This window comes from Lynx canadensis, chromosome B2 (assembly GCF_007474595.2).
Source record: "Lynx canadensis isolate LIC74 chromosome B2, mLynCan4.pri.v2, whole genome shotgun sequence".
NCBI classification, from domain to species: domain Eukaryota; kingdom Metazoa; phylum Chordata; class Mammalia; order Carnivora; family Felidae; genus Lynx; species Lynx canadensis.
Genome location: NC_044307.1, coordinates 144433940 through 144461232, shown reverse-complemented (window position 1 = coordinate 144461232; position 27293 = coordinate 144433940). Strand labels below are relative to the sequence as shown.

The 27293-nt window shown below is 39.1% G+C and overlaps 1 protein-coding gene and 1 pseudogene across 3 annotated transcripts; one reads left to right on the top strand and one right to left on the bottom strand.

Annotated features, from left to right (window-relative positions):
* Window positions 1–283: 283 nt before the first annotated feature.
* Window positions 284–26832, bottom strand: LOC115514596 (WT1 associated protein). 3 transcript variants are annotated; one of them, XM_030316718.1, is made up of 8 exons: window positions 26615–26832; window positions 19450–19487; window positions 17160–17215; window positions 14337–14395; window positions 12517–12644; window positions 8463–8641; window positions 3230–3384; window positions 284–1545 (listed from the first exon to the last, which is right to left on the bottom strand). In XM_030316718.1, the coding sequence occupies exons 2-8, from the start codon at window positions 19477–19479 to the stop codon at window positions 962–964; spliced, it is 1191 nt and encodes a 396-aa protein (XP_030172578.1). In that variant the 5' UTR covers window positions 19480–19487; window positions 26615–26832; the 3' UTR covers window positions 284–961. The 3 variants fall into 3 exon arrangements, with proteins under 3 accessions (XP_030172578.1, XP_030172577.1, XP_030172579.1); XM_030316717.1 differs by lacking the exon at window positions 26615–26832 and adding an exon at window positions 26282–26444; XM_030316719.1 differs by lacking the exons at window positions 284–1545; window positions 3230–3384; window positions 26615–26832 and adding exons at window positions 5667–8243; window positions 26282–26447.
* LOC115515164 lies at window positions 10626–10738 on the top strand (annotated as a pseudogene).
* Window positions 26833–27293: the final 461 nt, after the last annotated feature.

The window sequence follows — 27293 nt, the reverse complement described above, 5'->3', positions numbered from 1 at the left end:
ACAATGCATATTATTTTTTTAAAGATTTTATTTAAGTAAAATCTATACCCAGTGTGGGGCTCAAACACACAACCCTGAGATCTAGGAGTCACATGCTCCAGCAACTGTCAGCCAAGCACCCCAAAGAATACATTTTTTTAAAAATTAAGTGCACAATCAAAATCAATGCATGAACTGAAGTTTCACTTTTGTGGTATGTTGAAGAATTAGGAGTAGAACTTCAGCAATTCAATGAAAATAAATGCTAAAAACACACATGCAAATAAAAAAAAAAACTAATGCAAGCGGTTACAATAAAAATCTTTATTTAGGTTTGGTCAGTACAGGTAAGATATACTGGAGTCACAGAGCAATATGCATTAACAGGATACAACAGTTCATAAAAACTGAGTAACTATGCACACAAATTTCTTAAACATTCAGTCACCTAAAGAGAAAATGCACAGATGTAAGGTGGAAAAAACTGTATCTAACACTGAAACTACTCTAGGACTCCATCAGCAAGTCCAGCTTTTAGTGAAAAACTACTGTACTGGGCAAACTTGGCAGTCATAAACCCACATCTACTCTAACAAGTCTGAATGGTGCAGAAGTATAATAACAGCATGAGGAAGAATGCCCATACACAGCACAGATTCTAGGATAGACACAGATTTATACAGACATCATTGTGTTATACTTTAGGGAAAGATTTCCATTTACAACTTCACATTAACTCATATAAAAATAACTTGACCCTACACAAAATGTCCTTTTAGCAACATTCAAGGTAATTAACTGTTACAATTTCCAAAGTGGCAGAGGTATTGAAGCAAAGGGGGGGAGGGGCAGGGAGGAAAAGAAAAAAAAACACCACACCCACAAAAAAAAGGCAAATTGTGACAAAAGTATGCGTTAATTTTCCGGACAGTATCCTCTCCCAAATTAAATGACACTGTATAAAAATTTGTTGGAAAAAATATTACAAAACTGAACCCTGTACATTTACACTTGAGTCCAAGCCATTCTGAATGTGGCGGGAACCCGTAGTTCGGTTACCTTTCCCACTCACTGTTTTCTCCTCTTGAGGGTCAGGATTGGAGTCTGTGTCATTTGAGTGGTGTGTGAGAGAGTTTTCACTGCCCGTGGGAGAGTCTACACTTTCATACCCCGCACTGAGTTGATTTACGTAACTACCACCTCCTCTGCCAGTTCTCTCCTCTGAGCTGTTGGAGGCCTTATTCCCATTCCCGGGAGAAGAAGGAAAGTCATCTTCGGCTGTGTCCCCCTCCCTGTGAAATCCAGACCCAGACGTCCTCTGCCGGGAGGAACTGCCATTACTTGGTCCGTTGGCCAGCCGGCTGCAGTCTTTACCTGTGGCCTCCGCCTGTCCTCCAGGCTCGGAAGGTGTAGTCCTGCTGGTACTTGGGGCTGGGGCCTGAGACTGCTGTTGTTGGTACTGAGCCAACTGCTGACGCGTCTCTTTCAGCTGTTGCTGAAGAACTAGAATGGTGCTCTGCATACCCTCGACTTCTTCGTCAAGTTGAATGATGAAGTCATTCAGTTCTGTGCAAAGGAGAGTCAAACCTACTTTAATATCTCTGAAAACAGATTTTAAAATATTGCTTAGCGCCTGCCACAAAGCTAGGCAGTCAATAAATGTTTAAGTGAACAAATACAAGTCTAAAACTCACAAACTATTTCAAGCTTTTGCTTAGAATTTAAAAATAGTCATTCAAGAATGAGTTTGTTTGGGGTGGAAGTAGGGGTGGGGGAGACTTGCTTAAAATATCTATAAAGCAACCAAGTTCCAACTGACCCAAGCCATCTAGCCATATACAACTCATTATAGCCCACAAAATCCACTCCACATGGGTTTACCTCTGGGCCCACATGGCCAGTCCCCTTACTCCTTATTCCTCCTAATCAGTGTCTGTCTCAGCTCCACAGCAGGTTCAGCCCTAGGAAACAGTGGGTCCTCTACTCTAACACTCCAAAGAGGCCTATGCTATAACAAAGGACTGTCTCACATCCAAAAAAAATCAGAGAAAATAACTCTTGAAAACTGATAAAATACACATGTCCATTAAATCCTAAAAAGCCTTGGGAGAGGAAAAAGTCCTTCACTACTATACTGAAATCTATTTTCTATGTTTACGAACAGTAAGAGCTAACAACTATCACTATGAAAAGATACTTTAAAAGATACTACACTGACTACTGATCTTCACGATTAACTGTCAAATATACTAATTCTCAATTTAGTTTTCATTGGTGAGATATTTTAGGTACTATTCATCCTTCCTCAAAGAGAAGAGAAACAGAAGATGCAGCTACACTTGCCAAAAAAAAAAAAAAAAAAAAAAAAAAAAAGGTGTGGGGGAGGCGGGCGGAGACAGAGACTGAATTAAGTTTACCTTTAGCAAATTTAAGTATTACATTACATGTTTAGCAGCACCTGGGTGACTCGCTTAAGTGTCTGGCTCTTGATTTCAGCTCAGGTCATGATCTCATCGTCAGCAGACTGAGTCCCACATCAGGCTCAAGTTGGGCGTGGAGACTACTTAAGATTCTTATTCATTCTCTCTCTCCTCTCTGCCCCTCCAGAGCTCATGCTCATTCTTTCTCTTTCCAAAAAAAGTTACATCTTATTCACTAAACAGGACCTTAACAGGTACAATCAATTCTTTATATTTAGACCACTGGAAATAGCCAAATACCTCCAAGATTTACACTTACAGAGAAATTGGTTAAATGGAGATAACCCCCTTTTAAAAACACTGACTTTAAATTTGTCTACGTACAGCCTTATGTTTCACCAAATTGCACCCCTCCAAAACCAAAAACTTCTCGAAATTTGCACAATAAACAGTTAGGAGGAGGGGGACCGCTAAAATTAAAATGGCTTTGCTACTCAACTAGAAATTTTTTTTTTAAGTTTATTTAGAGAGAGAACAAGTGAGCGGGGGAGGAGCAGAGAGAACTCTAAGCAGTCTCCTTCCTGTCAGCAAGGAGCCCAATGTGGGGCCTGAACTCACAAACCTGGAGATCATGACCTGAGCTGAAACCAAGAGTCGGATGCTTCACCAACAGAGCCAACCAGGTGCCCCAGCTAGAAATGTTTCATTTGTAATTTTATAGAACTACTGGCAGAGATTAGCACATACAGAATCTAATCTATAATATTCATGCCTGGCATGTTTTTTAAAGCCAGCGCAAATTTAACCAAACTTTTCAAAAATCCCCTTACCATCCTGACTGCTTTTAAGCTCCTCACTATATTTCTTCTGTAAAGCCAACTCTGCTTCAAGTTGTGCAATACGTCCCTGGGACAGCTGCCTTCCAAGTTCTTGATTCTCCTGGATAAGCATTCGACACTTCGCCATTAACTTTTTGCCTGTTTGGCTGCAAAGGAAAGAGCCATCCATCACAAAATGAAGACAAGTTTCTACAACCTTGTTTACTTGCAATTATTACAGCAATAGATGTAACACGTACAGAATGTAACTGTCACAGCAGATGCCTCCCTATAATTACCATCTTCTCTTCTGGAACACGTCCATCTTCTGCATTTCAGTATTTTGCCAATACAGCAGCAAAAATAAACCCTAAACAAAAAGTACCCAAATGGCCACATCTTCTATTACACTAATAATTAATTCTGGTATCTATTTTCATCCCAATTTATCATTTGTAATAGAAACAAACCAGTTAACACACATCTCAGATGTATCAGTATTAAGAAAACACTAAGGTACTTAGCTTGGAACAATAAAGTTCTTGAAAAGGTAAAGGCAGTATCATAAGCAGAGTATATTTATTCTTGCTAAAACGGCATTTGATGAGGATGCCTCTTAATAAGCTGTTCTCACAAGACAGTTTACTGCAGTAAGTGAGGCATATTCAGTAACTGTTTTTAAGGAGCCGTTTAAAAAAAACCCGTTAAGACTATTTCCATTCACTAATCTTCATTTAACTTTATTATATACTTCTGAGCTATCTTCAACTGTAAACATAAATTTAAAAAAATTTAATATTGATATGTGGTTAAGATTTTATTCATGTTTAATAGGTTATCTTTAGAACAGAAAACTAAGATTGGGATTACTTATCACAAATAACATTGATGTAAATATCTGCCAAATTAGGGGTACCAAACTTTCCACAAATTAGTTACCAAGGCCCAGTGCAACACTCCATAAAGACTACACACACATACACACAGCAACTGCAAAAATGCAATCAAACGCCTTAATAAGTCTTCAATAAAACTTTACAGCTTTTCCTTAGCCTCAATAATAGAAATGATCACCTCTAAAGGGATCTGATTTAAACACATAATTGTGATATTACCTGACACTTGAATAAGGACAGTCTGATTATTTTTAACTTTTTTTTTTTTTTAAACTAAGTAGGCTCTACACCTACACCCAAGTAGGCTTGAACTCATGACCCCATGATCAAGAGTCGCATGCTCCACAGGGATGGTCTGGTATTCTTGTGATGGCGTTAAGTTCAGAAAGACTTAATGGGTTAAAAAAAGTTTTGCTGACATTTCCTGTCCTTTCCTTCCTTTAGTGGGGCTTTCACTTGCCTGATACATTACTTCACAATGCATCATATCCTATTATATAAGCCTTCAGACTTTTAAATGAGAGCATTTTGTGGAGTGCCTGGGTGGCTCAATTGGTTAGGCGGCCGACTTGCGGTTTCAGCTCAGGTCATGCCCTCATGGTTCAGAACTTTGAGCCCCTCATCGGGCTCTGTGCTGTTAGCACAGGAGCCCACTTCAGATCCTCTGTCCCCTCCCCTCTCTGCACCCTCCTCGTTCTGTCCCCAAAATATTTAAAAAGTAAATTATGAGAGCATTTTGTAAGTGATTCTCATTCTCTGACTCAGCGTTCTAGTGTTTTTTATCCATTGTATATACTCTACCCTAATTCAGGGGTAATTTAAGCAAAAGTTCGTAAATTAACTTTCTCTGTGGTACAGTGAAACCTGGGTTACTGCTGCTCGGAGCAGCCTCAGGTGAAAGCACTTGCTAAGGGTTTTATTCTCTCTATGGTAACTCTATTAAGCTGGTGTTCTTGCTCGTTGCTACTGTAGCTCCAGACTCCCCCTCATTTCCCATCAGTACCCTCCGACTTTGGCTTCCACTGAACAAGAGTTTAGAAATCCAGTGAGGAGTTAAAAGACGGGCACCACTGTCAGGCAGCGCGCTCCTCCCACGCCCTGCCCGCGCTCCCAAGTTTGTTTTCTTACAAAGTCTATAGCTTCAGTGTTTCCCAACTAACCTGAAAATCCTATGTGAATTTAATAAAGATTAGAAAAAAAATACTGGTAAAACCAATACATTAACTTGTGACCTGACTTAACCTCGTATAAAGTACCACAAATTCTAATAGAAAAAATGCTTCCTTTATGGTCATACCTTTTAATACATGCCTGTTCTAAGATAATCCTATCACTTCTAAAATTAGTTGATTACTGAAACAAGTCTTAAAACACTTTACCATTTTACCATGTCATGTGAGATTTATATTGTGTTCATTACATCCTCCAAAATGGTAAGAGTTCAATTACCAATAACTGTCTTTGGAATAATTTTCTTTAATTACACCCCCCGCCCTGCCCCATAACCCATTCCTAAAAATCAAATAATCCCAAAGGAAATATGAAAGGAAACAGTCTTGAGAGAAAGATTTATAAAAAAGAACAGACACTATACATTGCTTTTTGATCACAAGGAAGGGGGCCAGGGTATCTGAGACATGTACACACAATTGCCTAAATGATTAAATGCAAAACAGAACTGTCAAAATAACTGAAATATACCTCTCTTAAATACTCTAAAATATATGCACTGTTACATGTATGAAGTATTTCTACTAAAGCAAAGAAGATAATTTAGAGAATCTTTCTCTTTCAAAATTAAAACAGAATAGGAAAATGGGGGGGGACCCATAACCCATTCTATTTGAATTACTCCAGACACAGCACTGATTAATAAGCACTGTTTCAAGTTAATGATGTATTTATAGTACCATTTATACCCTATTCTTTACAGAACAAAAATTCACTTACAGGTGATTAAAATAAATTATGATTTATTAATACAATGGAAATATTATGTACCCATTAAAAATGAAGTAATCTAATAAAAGAATGAAAAAAACGTGCAAGGGATAAACTGTGTGTGTGTGTTAGGGGGAGGGGGACACCAAGCTGCAATCGTGTATGTACGTTCACATTTGTTTAAAATCAATGTATATAAAATGACTGTATGTGCACAGAAACGATCTTGATGATACCCAAGAAATTTAACAGTGGTTACTGTTCCTGGAGAACACAATGGGGAATGGCAAGGTCACATCCAGAAGGGACTCTCATTTTTTGTCTCCACCTTTCTTCATGCTGTTCCAATTTTATACATGAGCATGTATTATCTTATTAAAAAAATATTTTTAACCCCACAGAGAAAAACCCCCACAGACCTCACAATGACTCTTACCTAAGCAGTAAAGAAGGATGCTAGCTAATAAAATTTGAGTACATGTTAATAATACATTTTATGAATTATTTCTTGACCTACTAAAAGTACGTAGGCCATTTCTACTGTGATCTTAAATGGCATAAAATATATACAAATGCCTTAATGCGGCACATTTTTGTTTACTTACCCTCCAACCCCACAAATAGTGAGAATTTTAGAAGCGGATTTTTTTGCCGTAAAATCACACAAACCACTTCTTCAACCCACCCTCTGCCCCACAATCAGTTCCCTAAAGCACAAACATATAAGATACTTACAATTGATTTGAATGGTTAAGAGAGAACTTAAGTCACCCTTGTTAAAACTGCACTTAAGCGTTGGGACAATCTGGAACATTTATCTTCCACTCATCTTAGACTCCATTATCACCAAGTGAAAATTCTCATTGGTGACTTAGAGAATGATCTGACGAAAAAAATTCACCTCCAGGATTGGATGGAAGCATGAAGAAATAATGCCTCATTTATCTAAATGATTAAATGAGTTTGCTAGAAATGATCACTATACCTTTTTTTCAATTCACAAAATGTCTCCCTCAGGCCAGCCCACCGTTCCAATACATTATTTCCCCAATCTTCTGGCAGGCACCCTGTGAAGCTGTCCCACATGAATTTCTACTGCGATACCCTGGGACAAGGTGTCAAAAAGTAACAAGTGTCAAGTCTCCTTGTCTTTTATGATGCCAGCTGGAAAAAAGTAGGTCTTTAAAAACGTGACACAGAGCCTTTTCCTTCACTCCGAAGAGCATGGCAACAATTTTTCCAAAATCAATCTGCTCTCCACAGCCCCCCAAAATCAAAATGTTAAAAGTACAACAAAATCATCATAGTATTCCTTGAACTTAAAAAAAAAAAAAGAAAGAAAAAAGAAAAAAAAAAGCCAAGTAATTCAAGGCACATTTAATTTAATATCAAGAGTGCAATACAAAAGGCCCCAAATACAATGAAGGAAACACATTCCCCCATTAACACCAACGACAATACTCTTTCAACATGTGCCTGTTGAATGGAATGGGGATTTAATTTCACTACTGAAAAAAATAACGCGGTGAGTCTCATCACAGCCAATATCCTTATACAATCTAGTAGTGAAATGAATGTTCATAATGCTTCAAACAGTTTCAACCTGGAGTTTGATACCACACCTTTATGTTTGTACAGTCCTCAATAAGATTATCTACAGCATTAGCAAGAATTCAAAGAACAAACCATTGATGAAACCCACATTGATTTAAGGCTCAATCAAGTAATATAGAGCCCCAAACTAAACGGTTATGAACTACTTGTACTGACATCTATTATTTGATTCTCTCACGACTATTAAGTTGGTTCCTTAGCAAATGAAGCTCTTTAAAGGCAAAATTCACCTCATTTGAGTTTTGACCCAGAAGTTCAACAACAATCACGAAGTCCACAGTCTTATTGGCAAAACTGATATACAGTGTCTCTAAGTCACTATGCTCAAGGTTAAGAGCGATGCATAATCCATTTTTACATTTTACTGGAATTTTACATGTTCAATTCATGATTTTAAATCTCTAGGTTTTCATTCCTCCAAACTGTCTGAAGACACAGTGTGCCACAGACTTAAGACTTCTGTTTCTCCCTCTATTTTCTTCAAACAGAAACATTTCTCAAGTGTCTACATGTTCTAGAAGGGGAATTTTTCGGAGGTGGCCACTTCTTCGGAATAGTCCGACGCCATCAGGCCTCTGAAGCAAGGGGAGGGGGAAGAGAAAAAAGCTGAAACACAAGGTTCATCTGGTAAGTTTTACATTAACCATTACAAGCTGGATAGTGTAAGAATGTGGCTTTTTTTGGCTCAAAAAGTCTGAGTCTTGGTGTGGAAACGAGTACTTGGCTGTCCCACCACAGCTTTCTCGCAGTGGGACTGTCAGGGAAGTCTTGACTGGGGAGTATGATTTGTTTACCTATCAGGCGTAAACTTCCAGGCACTCAGTTCATTTTGGGCTTGTTCCAGTTTGTCTTTAGTCTGTTCCAGTTCACCTTTCATTTTTAGGAAAAACAAGTTGATCGCTGGGTCTACCATTGTTGATCTCAGTTGGGCAACGCTAGGCTGCTGGACTTGCTTGAGGTACTGGATTTGAGTCTGTACAAAGTAAAAGAAACAATTACTACCAAATCAAAGAAAATATACACAAGAAGGTGGCGTAAAACCCCTTTTGTTCACAGAATTTACCAATTTATTAAATCCTTCTTCCTTTAATCTTAACATCCTCTAGAAAAAGTATAAATTGTAAACAACTTTTTAAGGTTATCCATGTAGGAATTAAGGCTACAACTGCATTTCCATATTTGGAATCTTTAAAGAGGCTGTATCTTACTTCGCAACCAAAGGATACAAAAAATCAGTTATATTTACTAAAAATATTGACACCCCTAGAAAATTGCCAAGTTTAAAATATTATCTAAGAGTACAGTAGTTTATTTGTATCTATGGAAATTATTCTATGTATAGGTCTCCTAAAAATATACCAAGTACAAGATTATAACTTAAAATACACATTTGTATTTCCAAATTTAAAAATACACCGTGCTTATATGAGGTGGTATTACAGCTTTATAAATAGCTCAAGTGAAAATAAAGCATATATTCATTTTTTTCCTTCTGAGTAGATATGAATCACAGAATTATATAGGTGGAAGGTGACTGACCAAATCCAAACTGCTCATTTTTGAAATTAAATAAGGCAAATGTCCACGGATACACAGTTCAGTGCCAGAATGGAGACTAGAATCTAGTTCTCAAGCCTCCTGACTCCCAGTCTGGGGCTTTTTCCACCACACCAGAACCCTTCTACTTACATATGAAACCTTCAATTTCGACTCCAGTTGTACTATTACTAGCACACTAACATTACATTTCTAAAATATGAAATACAGTTTATTAGCATTAAACGCATCACTTTCTTCACACCCAAAGTAGTTTTGGTTCAAGATCCTGCTGCACACTAACACTTAAAATAGGATTAAAGTAAACAATTTATAAGCTGCTAATTTCTACCAAAATTTAGCAGAAAGTACAAATATGCTATGTGGATTGGAAATATATTTACTATTTCACTGAGCAAACAGAGGTAATTTTTTTATTTAGCGTAAGGAGATTTCTTAAAGTTACTCATTAAAAAAAATTTTTTTTCAATGTTTGTTTATTTTTGAGAGAGAGGGAGAGAGAGAGACACAGCACGAGCAGGGGAGGGGCAGAGAAGGAGACACAGAATCTGAAGCAGGCTCCAGGCTGTCAGCACAGAGCCCAACACGGGGCTCAAACTCACGAGCCATAAGATCACGACCTGAGCCGAAGTTGGATGCCCAACCGACTGAGCCACCCAGGCGCCCCAAAAGCTACTCATTTTTTAAAAAACATTTTATTTTTGAGAGAGAGCGAGCATGAGTGGGAGAGGGACCGGGGTGGGGGGGAAACACAGAGGATCCAAAGTGGGCTCTGCGCTGCAGCAGCTCGAGCCCTATGCTGGGCTCGATCTCCCGAACTGCGAGATCATGACCTGAGCCAAAGTTGTATGCTCAACCAACTGAGCCACCCAGGTGCTCCTTAAAGTCACTCATTTTAAACAAAAAAGTGCAGCTGCTTATTTAACATAAGACCAGTTGTTAAGATAACTGAACAGGAACAAAGCATGTCATACAGCACATATCACCCACTGTGATCCCTAAGAAAACATGCCTCTCCGAGATGGACATAGTTACTATTTAGGTTTACAACGTGAACTGCCCTCATCTGCCATAGATAATCTTGTCCTTTCCTTATGTTTTTGTTCCTACCACCCTTTCTGCAAAATCTTACTCTGTAACTAACTGAAAACGAGCTGGTTCGGCTGACATGTGAAGGGGAAAACTATTAAAAAAAAGTATGACTGGAAATGGTTAGATTCTAGTTGAAATAACCTTAAAAACCTAGGATGAGAAGACAAAAGGGTAAATGAGCATCACAAAAGGCTCTGATCAGGCATGATGTTACCAAAACTGTCTGTGCCATAGCATAGCTGGAGAACAATAGAAGTGAGTCAACAGTATATACTGTCTAGGCAAGCAGTAAGAAGTATGTGACCTAGGTGTTGTACGAAAGGAGCACTCACTTGACAAGGATGGAAGAGGCCCTCGGGCATGACAACACATATGGTTAAGGCACTGCCACCTATTTCGTGTCATCTAACCATCGTTAAAAAAAGGCACATGAACTAGGATGTCAAGAGTAGGGCTCAAGAAAGAATTCAAGACACACTGGTGCTAGGAGATATTAGCACTGGCACCCTCCAATCACACTCTACCACCAGTGTGTATCTTGCAGATAAGATTCTTCCATTGCATGTATAAGCATCTGGCACAGTGCCATGCAAACTGACCCAAAACTAGGTAGAATCTAGAATCCTTAGTATCAAAAAAAGGAGAAAAGAACTTAAGAGTTTTGAGATTGGGGTGTTACCTATAAAGAAAGAAAATTAGGGGCGCCTGGGAGGCTGGCTCAGTCAGTTGAGCGCCTGACTTTGGCTTAGGTCATGATCTCACGGTTCGTGGGTTCGAGCCCCGCGTCGGGCTCTGTGCTGACAGCTCAGAGCCTGCAGCCTGCTTTGGATTCTATGCCTCCCTCTCCCACTCTCTCTGCTCCTCCCCGCTGACTTGTGCTCTGCTCTGTCTCTCTCAAAAATAAACAAGCATTGGGGCGCCTGGGTGGCTCAGTCAGTTAAGCGTCTGACTTTGGCTCAGGTCATGATCTCGCGGTCCGTGAGTTCGAGCCCTGCGTCGGGCTCTGTGCTGACAGCTCAGAGCCTGGAGCCTGTTTCAGATTCTGTGTCTCCCTCTCTCTGGCCCTCCCCCATTCATGCTCTGTCTCTCTCTGTCTCAAAAATAAGTAAACATTAAAAAAAAAAAAAAAGCAAAAAAAAAAAAAAAAGAAAAGAAAATTATATTCAAACTATTGGTGAGACTTCTTGAAACCAAGTGTCCAGGTAAAAAATACAGCCAAAGGTGGGGGGTGGTCAAGAGATGAAAATATAGAAAGTGAAGGTGATTACTGAGAAAACAAACTTTACAGGAAGTAAAAGGACTGTGACTGAACCCTGAAAAACATTTTATTAGTGAGAAAACAACTAGGAATAGGACTGTGTCCCATTTATGATCAGAGTCTCCAGTGACCAGAATATCATCTTTTGCATTAGATTTAATAAACAATGTATCAGACCAATGGAGATTACACAAAAGAATTCAAGAAAATTTCAGATTTTCAGGCTGCCTGTCTGGCAGTTGGAAGAACATGCAACTTGATCTCAGGGTCATGAGTTTGAGCCCCACATCAGGTGTAAAGATAGATTACTTTAAATACATAAAATTTTAAGAAATTTCAGATTTTTAAAATTAGTAACATGGATAGAGCTACCTCTATTTTACATAACATATATACAAACACTAAATAAAAAGGAATAACTGAGACTACTAAAGACAGCGTAAAATTGAACCTAAATCCAACCAGACCTAAATGATCAAACATGTCAATGGATTTCAGATCTGTGTACAAATGAAAGCTATTAACAATTTAAAAGCAGACATGGCAGAGGTTGCTGATACCAGGAAGAAGTTTTTTTATGCACAGAGAGGTAAAGAGAGCAGAGGAGAAACAGCTTGCTTAGAAAGGAGCAAATGCTCCTTATACTCTCAGATACCAACCTACTAAAAAGCATCTGAATCAATATGCTGATTATTGTATCATGGAAAATAACTGAAAACTTTGAACTTCCTGGCCATTGAAAAAAACTTCAAATCCGACAACAGGGTGATCGCCCAAGATTTTACAATTTGCATATTTATAGCATGAAGCTGATCTATCTCAACAAAACGTGCGTTTATACTTACGAGCAAGTATATAAAATTCGCTAACTACGAATACATGTCATAATGCAGACTAAAACCCAATTTCGCCAAAAGACTTAAACCACTTGAAATACTCACAGTACACTCTTGCATCTCTTGCTCCTTGGTAGCCAGTCGCATTACTAGGATGTTTTCCCTGCGGGCAGACTCTTGCTGTTGTTGCTTTAGTTTTTCTTCAGACTCTCTTAACCCAGTTACGTCATTAGCTGATGATTAGAAAAAAAAAAAAAATCCCCAAACATTAGGACATATAATTTCAAGATCAACCTGACCTACCCAAATAAAGTTCCGACTGCCTCTGTCAAGAATAAAAAAAACAAAAGCAAAAAAATTCATCTAGTCTTAGTTTCTATCCTAATGTGTTCTTGATCACGAGTGCTCTTTCAGGAGGCAGTGGTGTTAGAGTGGCCCACAGCCACCTCATCCTACATGGGATTACATTATTCTTGTCCAATCCATCTCCCAGAACATGGGAAGTTTCATTATTTGCATCCGTCTATACTGTAACACAGTGACAAAGTCCTGACTATATTGTTTTTAACCTATTCAATGTAAATATGCCAAAAACTGCACGATTATTACTTTAAGCTCTCATAATGCTAATGTGTGTGGATTATAATACAGTCATATAGTAACTGAAACTTCAGGTTATTAAGTTTTCTGGACTTGAAAAACTATATTGTCCCCCTTCGCCCTTTTCAATTTTTGAGAGAGCGAGCAAGCGAGCGAAAGCGCGCGCGCTCACACACACACACAAGCAGGGCAGGGACAGAGAGGGAAACAGAGAATCCCAAGCAGGCTGTGTTGGGACACTCAACCGAATGAGCCACCCAGGTGTCCCTATATTATATTGACTCTTTTTAAAAAAGTTTATTTACTGTGTGTGTGTGTGTGTGTGTGTGTGTGTGTGTGTGTTGTGTGAGAAAGGGGGGGGGGGGAGACTGAGAGTGCATGTAGGAACAGAGAAGGAGCAGAGAGAGAGGGAGAATCCCAAGTGGGCTCCATGCTCACAGCACAGATCTCACAAACCAGGAGATCACGACCTGAGCTGAAATCAAAAGTTGGACGCTTAACCGATAGAGGCCCCCAGGTGCCCCTGTATCGTTTTTTATGTTCACAAATAGTATGCTATTCTTAACTCAGTGACAAATGACAAAAACTAAAATGGCTTGAAACTAATAAACTTTGTTGGTATTATTTTTCAGCAGGTTTTGAAAAATCTGTAAATATATCTATTGTTACACTTGAAGCTCTTACAAGTTTATTGTGTGTGCTTCTATGTACTTCCTTTCTAAGACTAATAACTCACGTTTCACTTCCAATTCTTCTGTGGAAGCAATGAGGGACACATCAAGGAAAGTTCAAGTAGTTGTTGAGTTTCCCCATCTATGCTCTCAGACACTTGTATGTAATTCTACTAAAACAGTCTCGCTATCATATGATTATTAGATGTCGGTCTTTCCCAAGAACTGCACACGAAGGGAATTAAAGAAAAGAGATCACGGCTCATTCACCTATTTTGCAGCAGCAATACAGTGAATGCTTGGACAGAATTCTGGAACGAAATGCTTGAATAAAAATTACAATTGCTGGGGCGCCTGGGTGGCTCAGTCAGTTAAGTGTCCAACTTTGGCTCAGGTCATGATCTCAATGCTCCTGAGTTCAAGCCCCACATCGGGCTCTAGGTTGAGAGCTCTGACAGCCCAGAGCCTGCTTCAGATTCTGTGTCTCCCCCTCTCTCTGCTCCTCCCCGACTCGTGCTGTCTCTCTCACAAAAATAAACATTAAACAAAAATTACAGTTGCTTAGTAAAACCAATTATCCTGCAACAAAAATTTTCCTTAACAAAAATCTAAAAGGAGATATTCATGTAATCTTCAGGAAACTTAAAAACTTACAATTAAGATCTGTGTATTTGCCCTCCAAAGCTTGGACGTATGCTTCATATTGTTTCCATCTAGCACAAAAATAAATTCACATATTAGTTGTTACATTGATATTGCTTTTACTAAATTTATAAATTTATAAACTTATAAATTTAAGTAATGCCAAGAATTTCACTACATGATTTTTAACCAATAATAAAGTTAGTCACTTCATTATTCCTTCTCAACTTATAGGAACTAGGCAAAAGGAAACACAGAACAAAGTGTTCTCTGCTGAGAATATACTAAGTGTGCTCCTCCAGGTCAGTTCATGGGCCTTACAGGACGCTGTCACTGATGCTCAGCACATGCCTGGATTAAGGAAGCGGAGTAAACAACTCGCTTTCAGATATGCTGTCCACCTCAAACAAATGGCACCTAAGAAATGTGCCCACTTATAAGGGACTCAAGGTTATCTTAGCTCTTTTCTGAAAATATCACGTGACTCCGTTTATTTTTGCCCGTAAAAAAGGGAGTTCTCTCTCAGAACTATTCTTTAAAGCGTATCTAATTGGCAGAAACAATCTGCATAAATGCCATACGCTATGAGAGTATGAGGAAACCTTTCTTCCTTGCTACATTCCTCTACCTTCAAAATACAAGCTATGTTAGCTTGGCTATTATTGCTGATAAACAAGGTCCCCAGACTTATGCTTACACAACAAAAAGTAACCTGCCCCAAATGTCTACTATTCTGCTCTTCTGAAGAGCTATGTTTTCAAGCTGCTCTTCAGTTACAGCTATTCAAAATTTAGTTGACCTCTGACCCATGTGGGGTGAAGTTTAGGGAGGAGAAATCCTGCATGCTCAAAAATCCATGTATAACTCTGGACTTTCCAAAAAGCTTAACTACTAATAGCCTACTGTTGACAAGAAACCTTACACCAGTAACATACACACTTGAATAACATGTATTTTGTGTATGTATTATATACTATATTCTTATAATAAAGCCAGAAAATTTTCCTAGAAAAAGGGAATATTAAGAAAACAAAATACATTTCAAGTATTGTACTGTATAAAATCTGCACGTAAATGGACCCACACAGTTCAAACCTGGGTTGTTCAAGGGTCAACTGTACCCTTAATTTTAGAAAATCTTTCTACAAAACCTCAAAAACTTCTGAAAACTTTGCTACGAGATATTAACATTACAACACAATGAACAAAAAAAAATTCCAGGATACCAAGCAAATTCACCTTTTACTGTTCATACTACCGTTCAGTCAAAGGCATGCTTATTTTTACGGGCCCTACAACCTAGGACACAAACAGGAGTTTCACTCAATTTTTGGAGATGAATAAACATCTTTTGTGGAAGCTACATGAACAACTATTTTAGAGGAACAGAAAAATATAAAAGCTCAGCCAAAAACATCCTTATCAAGATGACAGAAAAAACACAGAACAGTTAAATAAGCAGAACTTGATTTAAAATCACCAGGAGAATTAATGAGGACAAAAACTCACTTAAAAGTCATATGTGAGAATTCCCTGAAGAAAGAGAAGTTAAACTGACCTCAAGAATATAAACTGCACATGACTTAAAACCTTAAAGGTAACTTAATATAAAAAATTGCTACCATGAGTTTTATTAAGATCATAGTACTGATTTCTCCCCCTACAGATGAATCAAGAAAAAGACTGCACACACCAACCAAATATACAGAGAGAGTATCAACATGTGAATGGCAGTATTATCATAAACAAGGGACTACCTCAGCAGGAGGATAAGAGTGTTTTAGAATACTATGGATTTAAATTTCATGTGCAGGAAAATAAATGTATGCAATGGAAAAACTGTCCTCTGCACGAAGAAGATAAAAAGCTTGTCTACGATAGAGTAGCTGAAGGAGGTGGGAAATTATCAGATTCTAGTTAACAATGGAACATGTCATCTGTGCCTGCCCATCTTATAAAACACCTTTTTTCTCTCCCCTACTTCCAGCCAATTAAATTTACTTATTCAAGTAAAAATCACTTGGAAAGTTCTAGAGAAAAAAGTTCAATGACCTTGGCAAAGGTGCCCTGAAAAATCTTTGTTCTAAAAACTATCATGTAAAAAACTTACCAAAGTAATAAAATGCAAAAAGAACACATTTAAGTTACACAACACAAAACCAGTGTTGATCATATTTTACATTAAAAAAAAAAACCCTTAATGCTGTTCTTGACAATCTGCTTTCCAAAGACATTTACAGAATAACCATAGAAATTCAGAGCTTAAAGTAACCTTTAAAAATAATTTAATTCAACTCCTTTAACCTGCAGATGAGAAAATGGATATAGTTAAATGAGCTGACCAAAGTCAGTTCTGAGAAAGAGTAACTTTGCCTATCAGCAAATGATATATGTCTTCCATAACTAGACTTGTCATCCTTCAGGACTACAACTTTTTCACATGTTGAACAGAAAAGGAAAAAATAACATCAAAACAAGTCTATATACTTGTTAAACTAAAAGCCTTCTGAAAGCAGGGTTATTCCCCATAGCCAAGTTATACACATGGAGTACAAATGCTTTCAGTTAAAATTCTGAGTATCTTCCCTCAAGAAAACCTCAAGTTACCTATTAGTCTAGAAGCTACCCAAGCTAGTACTTTAGTTCTATGAAGTGTTATACTTCCTTCAATGTTTACACAATGAACAGACCATATTATGTTCGACAGTACATTAAGTGATTTGAGGATGCATTAACATTAAAAAGAAAAGTCTAACTTGAAGATAATTACAGGATAGAATCACAGTATGTTCTATAGAAAGTGCTTTATATTTTTGGTTAAAAAAAATTTTTTACCTTAGAATTAACTCATCTCGTGCCATAACTTTGAAGTCTGTTTCACTCAGTCGAACCTATATAAAGAGATTTAAAACATGAACTGACTGCTCTTCCTAAAACTTTTTTTTCCAAAGTTTATTTTTATTTGAGAGAGAGAGAGAGAGAGAGAGAGAAAGAGAGAGAGAGAACGCACACGCACACATGCCTGAGAAGGGGAAGGGTAGAAAGAGGAAGAGAAGGAATCCCAAGCAGGCTCCACGCTGTGAGCGCAGAGCCCAACACGGGGCTCCATTTCAGGAACCATGAGATCAGGACCTGAGTCGACATCAAGAGTTGGACGCTTAACCAACTTAGCCACCCAGAAACCCAATTCCTAAAACTTTTAAATACTGAATACTACTAGTTCTTATATTCTTCACATTTTTTTATTTAAACAGGATCGTAACATTTTAATCCCTCATTTCTGTTATTAGCATTACCCTTATTACTAAAATCACACAGCACTCCTCCTAAAAGGAGCTCTGTACTGAGATGAAACATTTCCAGAGCCTGAGACTTAAATGGCTCAATATATATTGTTTTTTTAAATCTTATTTTATTGAAAAGAAGTTTTTCAAAAGTGAACTACTTATCTTTAATGTAAGCATCATTCTTAAGGAAATGCAAATTACAATTCCAATGGGCTATCACTACACATTGATTAGAACGGCTTTAAAGAACAGTAGTAACACCAAATACTGGGTGTCATACATTGCTGGTGAGAAATAAATTTATTTTCATACAGAAATTTGTATATGAATGTTCACAACTTTATTTGTAATAGCCCCCAAACTTCCTTCAACAGGTCAAATTACAATATATCCAAACCCTTGGAATACTTTATTTACCGTTAAGAAAGGAACAGTCTATGGATCAACTTGGGACAAACCTCCAGAAAATTTTACTGAGTGGGAAAAAAAAGTCCCAAAAGACATACATACTGCATAATTTCTTTGGTGTAACATTTGTGAAACAGCAGAATTACTAAAATAGAGAACCGATTAGTGGTTGCTAGGGCTTTGGGATGGAGAGGGAAAGGATGGATGGGGCTATGGAGGAGTGGCAAAATGGAGGCTTATTAGTAATGGTTCGGTTGACTATTTTCGTTGTGGTGATGGTTACACTTAATTACCCACGAAGAAAGTGCACAGAGCTACACACACACACACACACACACAAGCTCTGTGGATTGTGCCAATGCCAAGTTCCTGGTTTTCATATTGTTATACAAGATTCTGATAGTTATGCAAAATTAACCCTGAAGGAGGCTGGGTGAAGAGCACACAGAACCTTCCTGTACATTTCTTTGCAACTTCCTATGAATCAGTAATTGTTTCAAAATAAAAAGTTAAAAAAAAAAAATGAGCACAATATTCCAACTAGCTGAAACTGCTTTGTAAATTGAGAAACATTGTGTTTTCTCTATACCAAATGAAGACTATACAGGTGAGACACCTCTCCTACTTTAGTATGAAATTAATGCTTTATTAGTTTCCTTTTTAAGAAACTTGCTTCAAATTGCAACACTAACCAGTATAATAGTACTATCATCAAAAGGAAAAGGGAAAATCACTGTACCAAAATACATTAAAAGTCTAACAAAAAGCACACAATTCTGATTATTAAAACACATTACAATTCTTTATTTCATGAATAATTTAACTTCAAAACTAAAGACGAATTCCCATAATACCACCTTAAGTGTTCACTTAAATACTCACTGCTTAATATGTACATACCCTGCTTTCCCACTTGAATTATAAATTACTTTTAGGAAAATGTTATTTTGTAATTCTGTGACTGACTAAATTGAATTAAGTTAGGGATATAGGACAAGGAGAAAATAAGACTAGAAAACAAACTTCAGAGAAAAGGGAGGATCTAAAAACTAGCTGTAACCTTTTCTTGAAAAACACAGAAGTGGTTTTACCACACAACCAAAGGGATTTTAAAAAGTAGGAAAAAAAAAAATAAGCAACTTATAAGAACTTGTGAAGGAATCTTTTTTGACACTTATAGTCATGTAGATGGAATTACTTGTAAAACAAAGATTAAGAGTAGACCATGGAGATAAAAATCTTTTAAAAACTCAAAATATTCTAAAAATACACTCCCTATAAGATTATGTCTAACACATTATACACCCACAATGCTATTAGTGTTATAAGGCAAAGAATGAACAATAAGCAAATAAGGACAGTCCCTTTAATTCTTTTAACCACCCCCCCCCCCAAACACAAAGTGCTTAAAAACTGCTGAAAAAACACACCTTTTTGGGAAGAGGTTCCTCGTTGGTCATCTTGAATCCTAGGAAAAAGAGGCAGAGAGCAGAGGTTCGATTGATTTTCTCCCAGTTAAGGTAGGAACAAAATATACTGGCTTTTCTAAACCAATTAGGGAACTTAGTTAATCACTAGGTTATTTATTTAAAAACCTTTTATTTCATAGTTTTTTTTTTAAACGCTTATTTATTTTTGAGAGACAGAAAGAGAGACAGCGTGTGCTTGAGCGGGGGAGGGGTGGAGAGAGAGGGAGACAGAATCTGAAGCAGGCTCCAGGCTCTGAGCTGTCAGCACAGAGCCTGACACGGGACTTGAACTCACAAACCATGAGTTAAACCGGTGCCCCTAAAAACCTTTTATTTTTTAAGTTTTAGATTTACAAAAAAGTTACAAAGATATCACAGGGCTCCAGTTTACTCCACAGCCATCTTCTCCTTTGTTAACATCTTTTGTTACTACTGTCTTTAGGTTTTTTAAGAATTCCTTTGTAAAAAAACCTGATCATTCCTTTTGATGTTCCCATAAAGGACTGACCAGAAATGTAACTCTCAATGCATTCTTACAACTGTCCTATGAGAAAGAGAAACCTTACGGAATCAATAGCTTTGTACTAAACTCAGATACTGACCTCAGGCAGTATCCCAGACATCTTCCGCAAGAATAGGAAGGGTAGTACCAGTTGCTAAGTCTTTCCTTTAACAGCATTAGGTTGCTATAGTAAAGTAGAATCTGTCATCATCGTGACAATTCACCACTGTACAATGAATATTTATATACATTATATACTACACCTTAATAAAATATTCCCAAACTACTTAATTTTATGCACAGAATTTATGTCAAGTTAGCTTTTTATAAACGTATACAAATTTACTGAACCCAGTTGCAAAAGGACAGGTTATATAGAAGAACTACTCTCAGTAACTTTATTATGCTTATTGAAAACACTTTCTGATACCTCCTATTGTTCAAATAAGGACACAAGCAAATTTAAATTCATTCCTAAGTTTTATTTCCAACAGCACTGTCATGAATCTTCCCCTTATATTTTAAACTTTATATTTATTTTACTTACCCACACTTATTACAAATCCCAACTATTAAACATTCAGCCAAATGGAAATAAGTTGCAATGATGTAACACACAGCATGGTAACTATAATTAGCAATACTGTACTGCATGTTTGAAAGTTGCTAATAGAATAAATCTTGAAAGTCTTCACAAGGAAAAAAAACTTTCTGTGGTAACAGATGGTAACTAGGCTTACTATAGTGAGCATTTCACAATATATACCAATATCGAACCATTATATTGTACATCTGAAGCTAAAGATACATCAATTATACCTCAATAAAAAAATTAACCAAAGAATTTATAATTTAAAACTGAATTATTTATTTATTTTGAGAGAGCATGGGCACCCACACACACACACGGTACTCAAACTCAGTGAGATGTTGACCTGAGCCAAAATCAAGAGTAGGATGTTTAACTGACTGAGCCACCCAGGTGCCCCTAAAACTGAATTTTTAAAAGCTACTTGACTTCTTACTATTTGAGAATCCTCAAAAGGAGATAATCTTCCAATATCACTTTTCATGTTACATACAATCCCAACTGTGTAAATCAGACATTCTAATCATATGCTGCCATTAAAACCTCATTTTCAGACTAGATAGAGAAATCAGTGTTAAAGAAATCAGTACATTTTAGAAAAAAAAACCCGTAAGTTGATATTATATATTGCTGGCTTAATTCTTTCTTCTTTAATAATTTTATCATTGGGGGCAGAAGGCAAAAATCTGAGGTTATCTGTTTCTGAACTAAGAAGCTGACCAAGTCGCTGACCAAAACCTATGAAGACATGACCATTATTTCTACGATATAAAATCTGTATATTTTTCTTTTTTTTTTTTCCTTTAAATGGGTCCCTGTTTACTTTAGGCCTCTTGTTGCCCAGCGTATACTCTCTGCTGGAAGTAACAGACAGCTGCTTAGTGACTATCCTAACGTGATACCAGTGATTCCAATCATCTGGGAAACAAACCTTCACCATGTTTGTCCTCAGAGGTCTACTTGTATGTTCAAAGTGTACTCACTCTACTAGACTGCAACCTACTGGAACCCAGAAAGCAAGCGTGGCATTTCCTTAGAATTTCCCATTTGAGCTAAATATAACAGGTAAATGTCAATAAACTAAATAACTCTTAAAAACTGATGAAGGGCACCTGGGTGGGTCAGTTGGTTAGGTGTCTGACTCTTGCTTCCGGCTCAGGTATGATCTCAAGGTTCTTGAGTTCAAGCCCCTTGTTGGGTTCCAAGCTGACAGAGCAGATTCCAATTGGGATTCTCTCTCTCAAAATAAATAAACATTTAAAAAAACCTACGAGACAATTCCGGCCCTCTGAACTTCTAGCCATTTTTAACTAGTATACATGTGCCTCTGCAAGTCACTACTCCTTCTAAAGGCACCCAAACTCACTCAAATAGTGCACTGATCCCTACTATCCCCTCACATCAGGCTTTATGTTTCTTCATAGTTCTTATCATAAGCTGATATTCTGCATACTTATCTGTTTCTCCCAATTATAAAATAAGATCCATTAGAATTGTTTTATTCACTGCTGATGGCACAGTACACCAGAGACACGCAAACATGCTGAATGGAAGTATGAACAAATGAATTTGCTTCAATTACCAATGAAATCATAAAAGTGAACTAAATAAGCCAATCTAATTTCCGCCCCCCCCCCCCCCAAAAACCAAGATGACCTACAGTAAAAATCTTGAGAATAATATGGAACCTAATATACAGATACTGTGGTAACACTGCTATGAGTGACAGTTTCAAAACTGCTAGATTTATCACTGTGGATAGGTAAATCCACAGTATTGCTAAATGGGCACCACAGCTACTCAGAATTTTAGTTGTAAAATTTAAGCATTATGGCTGTTATTAAACATAAATTCCAGTTTATAAACTAGTAAATGCTTCTATAACATGACATTTCCCCCCACATTGGTTCATTCTTTAATACGTATTCAGATTATTCCTTAAAATAAATTAAACACTTAATTAGCAATGAATAAGCTAAACTGTTTTTAAAGGGCATTTAAAGGACTGGGAAACACATGAAATTCTAATAACACTGCTTTTATCTAAGAGAGTGACAAACTTTGAAAATAAAAAAAAAAACCAGAACTTCTGAGCCCATTTTGCCCAACCCAAAAAGGATACACCACCAAGGCTCAAAACTATTCAGCTACTTCTAAAGATAACACTATCTTTAGCATGGTGACGGCACAAAATAAGCAATTATAGCTTCCTTCTCCCCATCAAAAAAATAAAAACTTTCAGTCGCTACTTCTTGAAGAAACTGAAAGGAGAATTCACCGGTGAGGATAACTATCAAGGACATACTCCCGTCTTGGGGCGCCTGGGTGGCGCAGTCGGTTAAGCGTCCGACTTCAGCCAGGTCACGATCTCGCGGTCCGTGAGTTCGAGCCCCGCGTCGGGCTCTGGGCTGATGGCTCGGAGCCTGGAGCCTGTTTCCGATCTGTGTCTCCCTCTCTCTCTGCCCCTCCCCCGTTCATGCTCTGTCTCTCTCTGTCCCAAAATAAATAAACGTTGAAAAAAAAATTAAAAAAAAAAAAAAAAAAAAAAAAAGACATACTCCCGTCTTTGTTTCTAAGCCCCACTGCAGAATGCTTGGTGATCTCCAATCTTTAGAATTCTAAACAGCAAGCTGTTAAAATTTTTAACATTGGTTTATGTTCTCTTTCTTTCTAAAAAGTTTGATGGTGGGCAAATTTTCATTACACACAGCTTAACGAATATCTGTATTCTCTTTATAAAACTAAATATGTAAATTTGTGACATACATCAGAAATAAATGTAGTTTTTGTATAAAGGTTTGCATTTCATGTCGATTCTCAGAGTCACAGGTCATTCCACACGTCTATATATAGGATATGTATGTGGCTTGGGAATTCAAAGTATAAGCATTTTGAAAGAAATCCCTCCCTGATTTGTAGCTGTTGAAATGTCACTCTTTCCTTGAGAATCCATAATATGCCACAAGAGTCAAAAGCAAAAAAAAAAAAAAAAAAAAGGGAAAAGGCAAATTAGAACATATTTAAATTTAAAAGCGTCAATATTTAACTATTAGTCAAAATAGAACTTGGTTCTCAAATTGTCTTTCATATTACATGAATGTACTAAGAAAATTATTATTGCCTTAGGCAACTTTTAAATTTCAACTGACAAGCACAATAGCCTTCTAAAATCAATTCTAGATTCATAAAGACAATGTTTATTCCAGGTTCTTAGAACCACCTACTTTTGTATCAGAAAAATGAATGACTGAAATATCTAGATTTAAATTCAGAATCTTGGGGGGGTGGGGGGAGTGGAAATGAATATAATATTAGTGCTATGAGTCACATGCTTAATAATCAAAACTTTCCAAAATCAAAGTTAGTCCCCATCTTCTAGATGATGAAAATGATTGAGTCATCTGGTGATTAGCTCTGGTCAAAACAGCTATTAATAAATTGGGGGTTAGGACCCCAAATGCCACACCTCTCAAAAGCTGGTAACTGATTAAGATGGATTATTCTCCCACTCTCCCATCGTCAATAATTATTAAGCTTAACTAATCTAAGAATATAAAAAAAGCAAAATAGGGGGCGCCTCAGTCGGTTGAGCGTCAGATCAGGTCATGATCGTACAGTTCGTGAGTTCAAGCCCCGCATCTGCTCAGTGCCGACACCTTAGAGCCTGGGGCCTGCTTCGAGTTCTGTGTCTCCCTCTCTCTCTGCTCCTCCCCCGCTCATGCTCTGTCTCTCTCTCCTTCAAAAATAAATAAAAACATTAAAAAAATTTTTTTTATTATGTAAAGGTTTCAGTTATTCCTATGGATTAATTCAGGGATAACCTCTTAAATTCAGATCTCAGAACCACCATGTACTCTTAATGCCTTAACAATGAGAAACATTTAATGATGGAGAGTTCAGTTTTGGTTGGCTAGGTGCCTAGCATCCCAGATCCTAGTACTTCCCTGGCTCTTAGCATTATGACCCGAAGTTATGCAACTCTGTTCTCTCTTAGGCGAACACCAGCCAACACAATTTAAGAAAGCATGTACCTCACTGAACCTAATCATAACTAAACTCAAGAAACTAATAATCTGACAGCATACACACTGGGTCTGTGGTAGGTAAAAAGGGGTACTAATTAGGAACTGGAAAACCACCTTTTCCTGATTCTTATCAGTCATGGATCTTGAGCAAGTCACCTAACTCTGGGCTGCAGTCTCCAAATCAGCAAAAAAAGGACACCAATTTTGCCTGCCTCACATAGTGTTGGAAATCTCAACATCCAAGTGCCATAAAAATGCTACACAAATGATTTTTTAAACAAAATATCAACATTAAAAGTTTAACATGCATTAAAACAATTAAACCAAAACGCAACAAACTACATTGTCAAGACCGGAGAATATTTATAGCTCGGAGTTCTAATCTGATGGACCAGCTTAATATCCAATGGAATATACTATTATGGGAATACTGAAAAGTTTTTCTGATAATCTGAGTATCAGAAAACAGGTAAAAAAAAATAAACATAATTTAAAAAACAAGCATAAACCAAACATTATCTGGCTATTGTTTTGCTAATTAGCGGCAAAATCTTCTTTCAAGAGCGAGAGGTAACATACAGTTACATGAAAATGCTAAGACCATATCAGGTAAAGGTTATTTTCTAGGGGATTCTATACTATATACATACAAGTACATACGTACATACAAGAACACAAAGGACCTTGAAAGCTGTAACGTACTGTACAAATTATTACAGCTCTCGTCTCCACATCGTAGAACTGCCACAGATTTTCTGTATCGCATATACCAACTTATTTCTAACACAAAAATATTTGAGCAAGTAGGACTCAAAATTGAATCAGGAAAACTAGATACTACTAAGTTCTATAAATTACATAGCTAAGTAAAACATCAACAGTGCCGGGGGACACATTTTTATTATTACTTTCGTCCTTTGGGACTCAGAAATTTAGGTAGGTTGCTTAAGGTCCGCCAGTGAGAAAGGAGAATCCTGATTACCTGGCTATAGCTACCTGTTTAAGACAAGGTAAGCTCTAAAAGAACTCCCGAAAGGCACGCACCCAAACCCTTCAAATTTAACTTCATCCTTTATCACATGCCACCTGGTGGACTGCAATTTCTTTCGCCGACTAGCCTCATCAGATGCTACTGAACGACAGGAGTAAACAGCAGCCTTGGAAAGACCCAAGGTGAGACCCCGAAATTTCACGAAAACCTCGAATTCAATAAAGAATTTTTTCTTATTCAGAATGCATGCAATCATTCAAAAATGGAAGTCTACAGGAGGACGCAGCTGCAGCAATAACCTACTGCGCGACGCGAAATTTGGTCCACGGCTTTCCTTCCCTTAATGAACTCGTTAGTGCCGCCAACCCTCGGGATCCCGCGGAGAGGTGGGAGGGGGCGACACCGAGGCGGGGACACGACGCACACCGAGGGGGCGGCCTCCCGGTATCGCCGGCCCGCGGGAGCGCCTGCCTCGCCCCCGGGACGGAGGCCGAAGGCAAAATGGCCTCGGGGCGGCGGAAGTGTCCCCGCAGGCGAGAAGAAAGCGCAGCCAACGGGAGGCCGGCGGGCCCGGGAGCCCCGAGTCGCCCTCCGGGCTCTGCCCACCCCTTACCCGGGTCGGCCGCGCCTCAGCCCTCGGGACCCGGAGGTCCTCGCGGCCGCTCCCGCCGGCGGCCCGCACCTACCTCTCCAGACGGAGGCCGCGCCGGCGCCGCCCAGTCACATAGGCCAAGGCCGCGCTGCCCGCTCACGCCCAGGCGGCCAGACCGCGCTACCGCCGGCCCCCGCGCTCCTCCTCCCGCCGCAGCCCCGGCGCTCCCCTTTATTTGCGGGTCTCGCTGCCACAAAATGGCGCTGAGGGAGGACGCGAGGCCCCGACGCCCCACCCCCTTCCCGCTCCTCCCGCCGCCCCGCCCCGCCCCGCCCCGCCCCGCACCGCCCACCGCCCGGCCCTAAAACGCCGCAGCCGTAGCCCGCCCTCATCGCCGCCCGGTCCTGTCAGCGGCCGGCTCACTCACCGAGTCGCCTCCCGGATGCGGCCGCAGCCCCCGGCCCGTCACCAGGCCCCGCCACGGGGAGGAAAGACGAAGGGACGGCACCCGCCCAGGCGCTACGGGGGGTGCTGCGCCTCGGTGGCACGCCCCACAGCCTCCGGAACGCGGCAAATTCACCAGGGGCCGGGGGAGAAGAGGGCCGCAGGGAGGGGTGGGAGGCGAGGTCGGAGGTCAGCCGCGGGGCATCACGGGAAGGGCGGCGGGGGTCGCGATTGGCGGCGCGGGGCGAACGCGCTGGCCGGCCACCTGCGGCTGCAGCGCCGCCTCTGGCGGAGGAATCTGGGCCAGGCGGCGCGTGATTGGTTGCCGTATGGTGTAGCGTCCATCGGTGATGCTTCCGCGCGCTGGCGGGCCAGGTGCTACCTCGGGAACTAGGCCGTGGGTGGGTCGGTTTAGGCTTGACTAAGCCGTGATGTTTGAGGCCTCAGAAACCAGCGTTCTGTCTTCTGTCGTGAAGCGCAGCCTCCTGGCCTCTTGGTCCGTCTCCACCTTGACATCTCGTGGCGACACCGAGGAGCTATTGTCTAGGAGATGGGGGTTGTGCCTGTGTCAGCAGCTCTAGGGGCACCTTGCAAAGTCAGAAACTAAGGGAAGGCGAACCCTGTGAGTTTCTAACGAACCAGATAAGTTTTGTAATTTGAAC

Coding starts and splice junctions, on each gene's coding strand:
- LOC115514596 (XM_030316718.1), bottom strand. CDS start 19,479: ATGACCAACGAGGAACCTCTTCCCAAAAAG. Junction 8,642..12,516: donor AAGAGATGCAAGAGTGTACT/GTGAGTATTTCA, acceptor TACTTTGTACAG/ACTCAAATCCAGTACCTCAA. Junction 3,385..8,462: donor TGGAAGTTTACGCCTGATAG/GTAAACAAATCA, acceptor TTTCCTTTGCAG/CCAAACAGGCAAAAAGTTAA.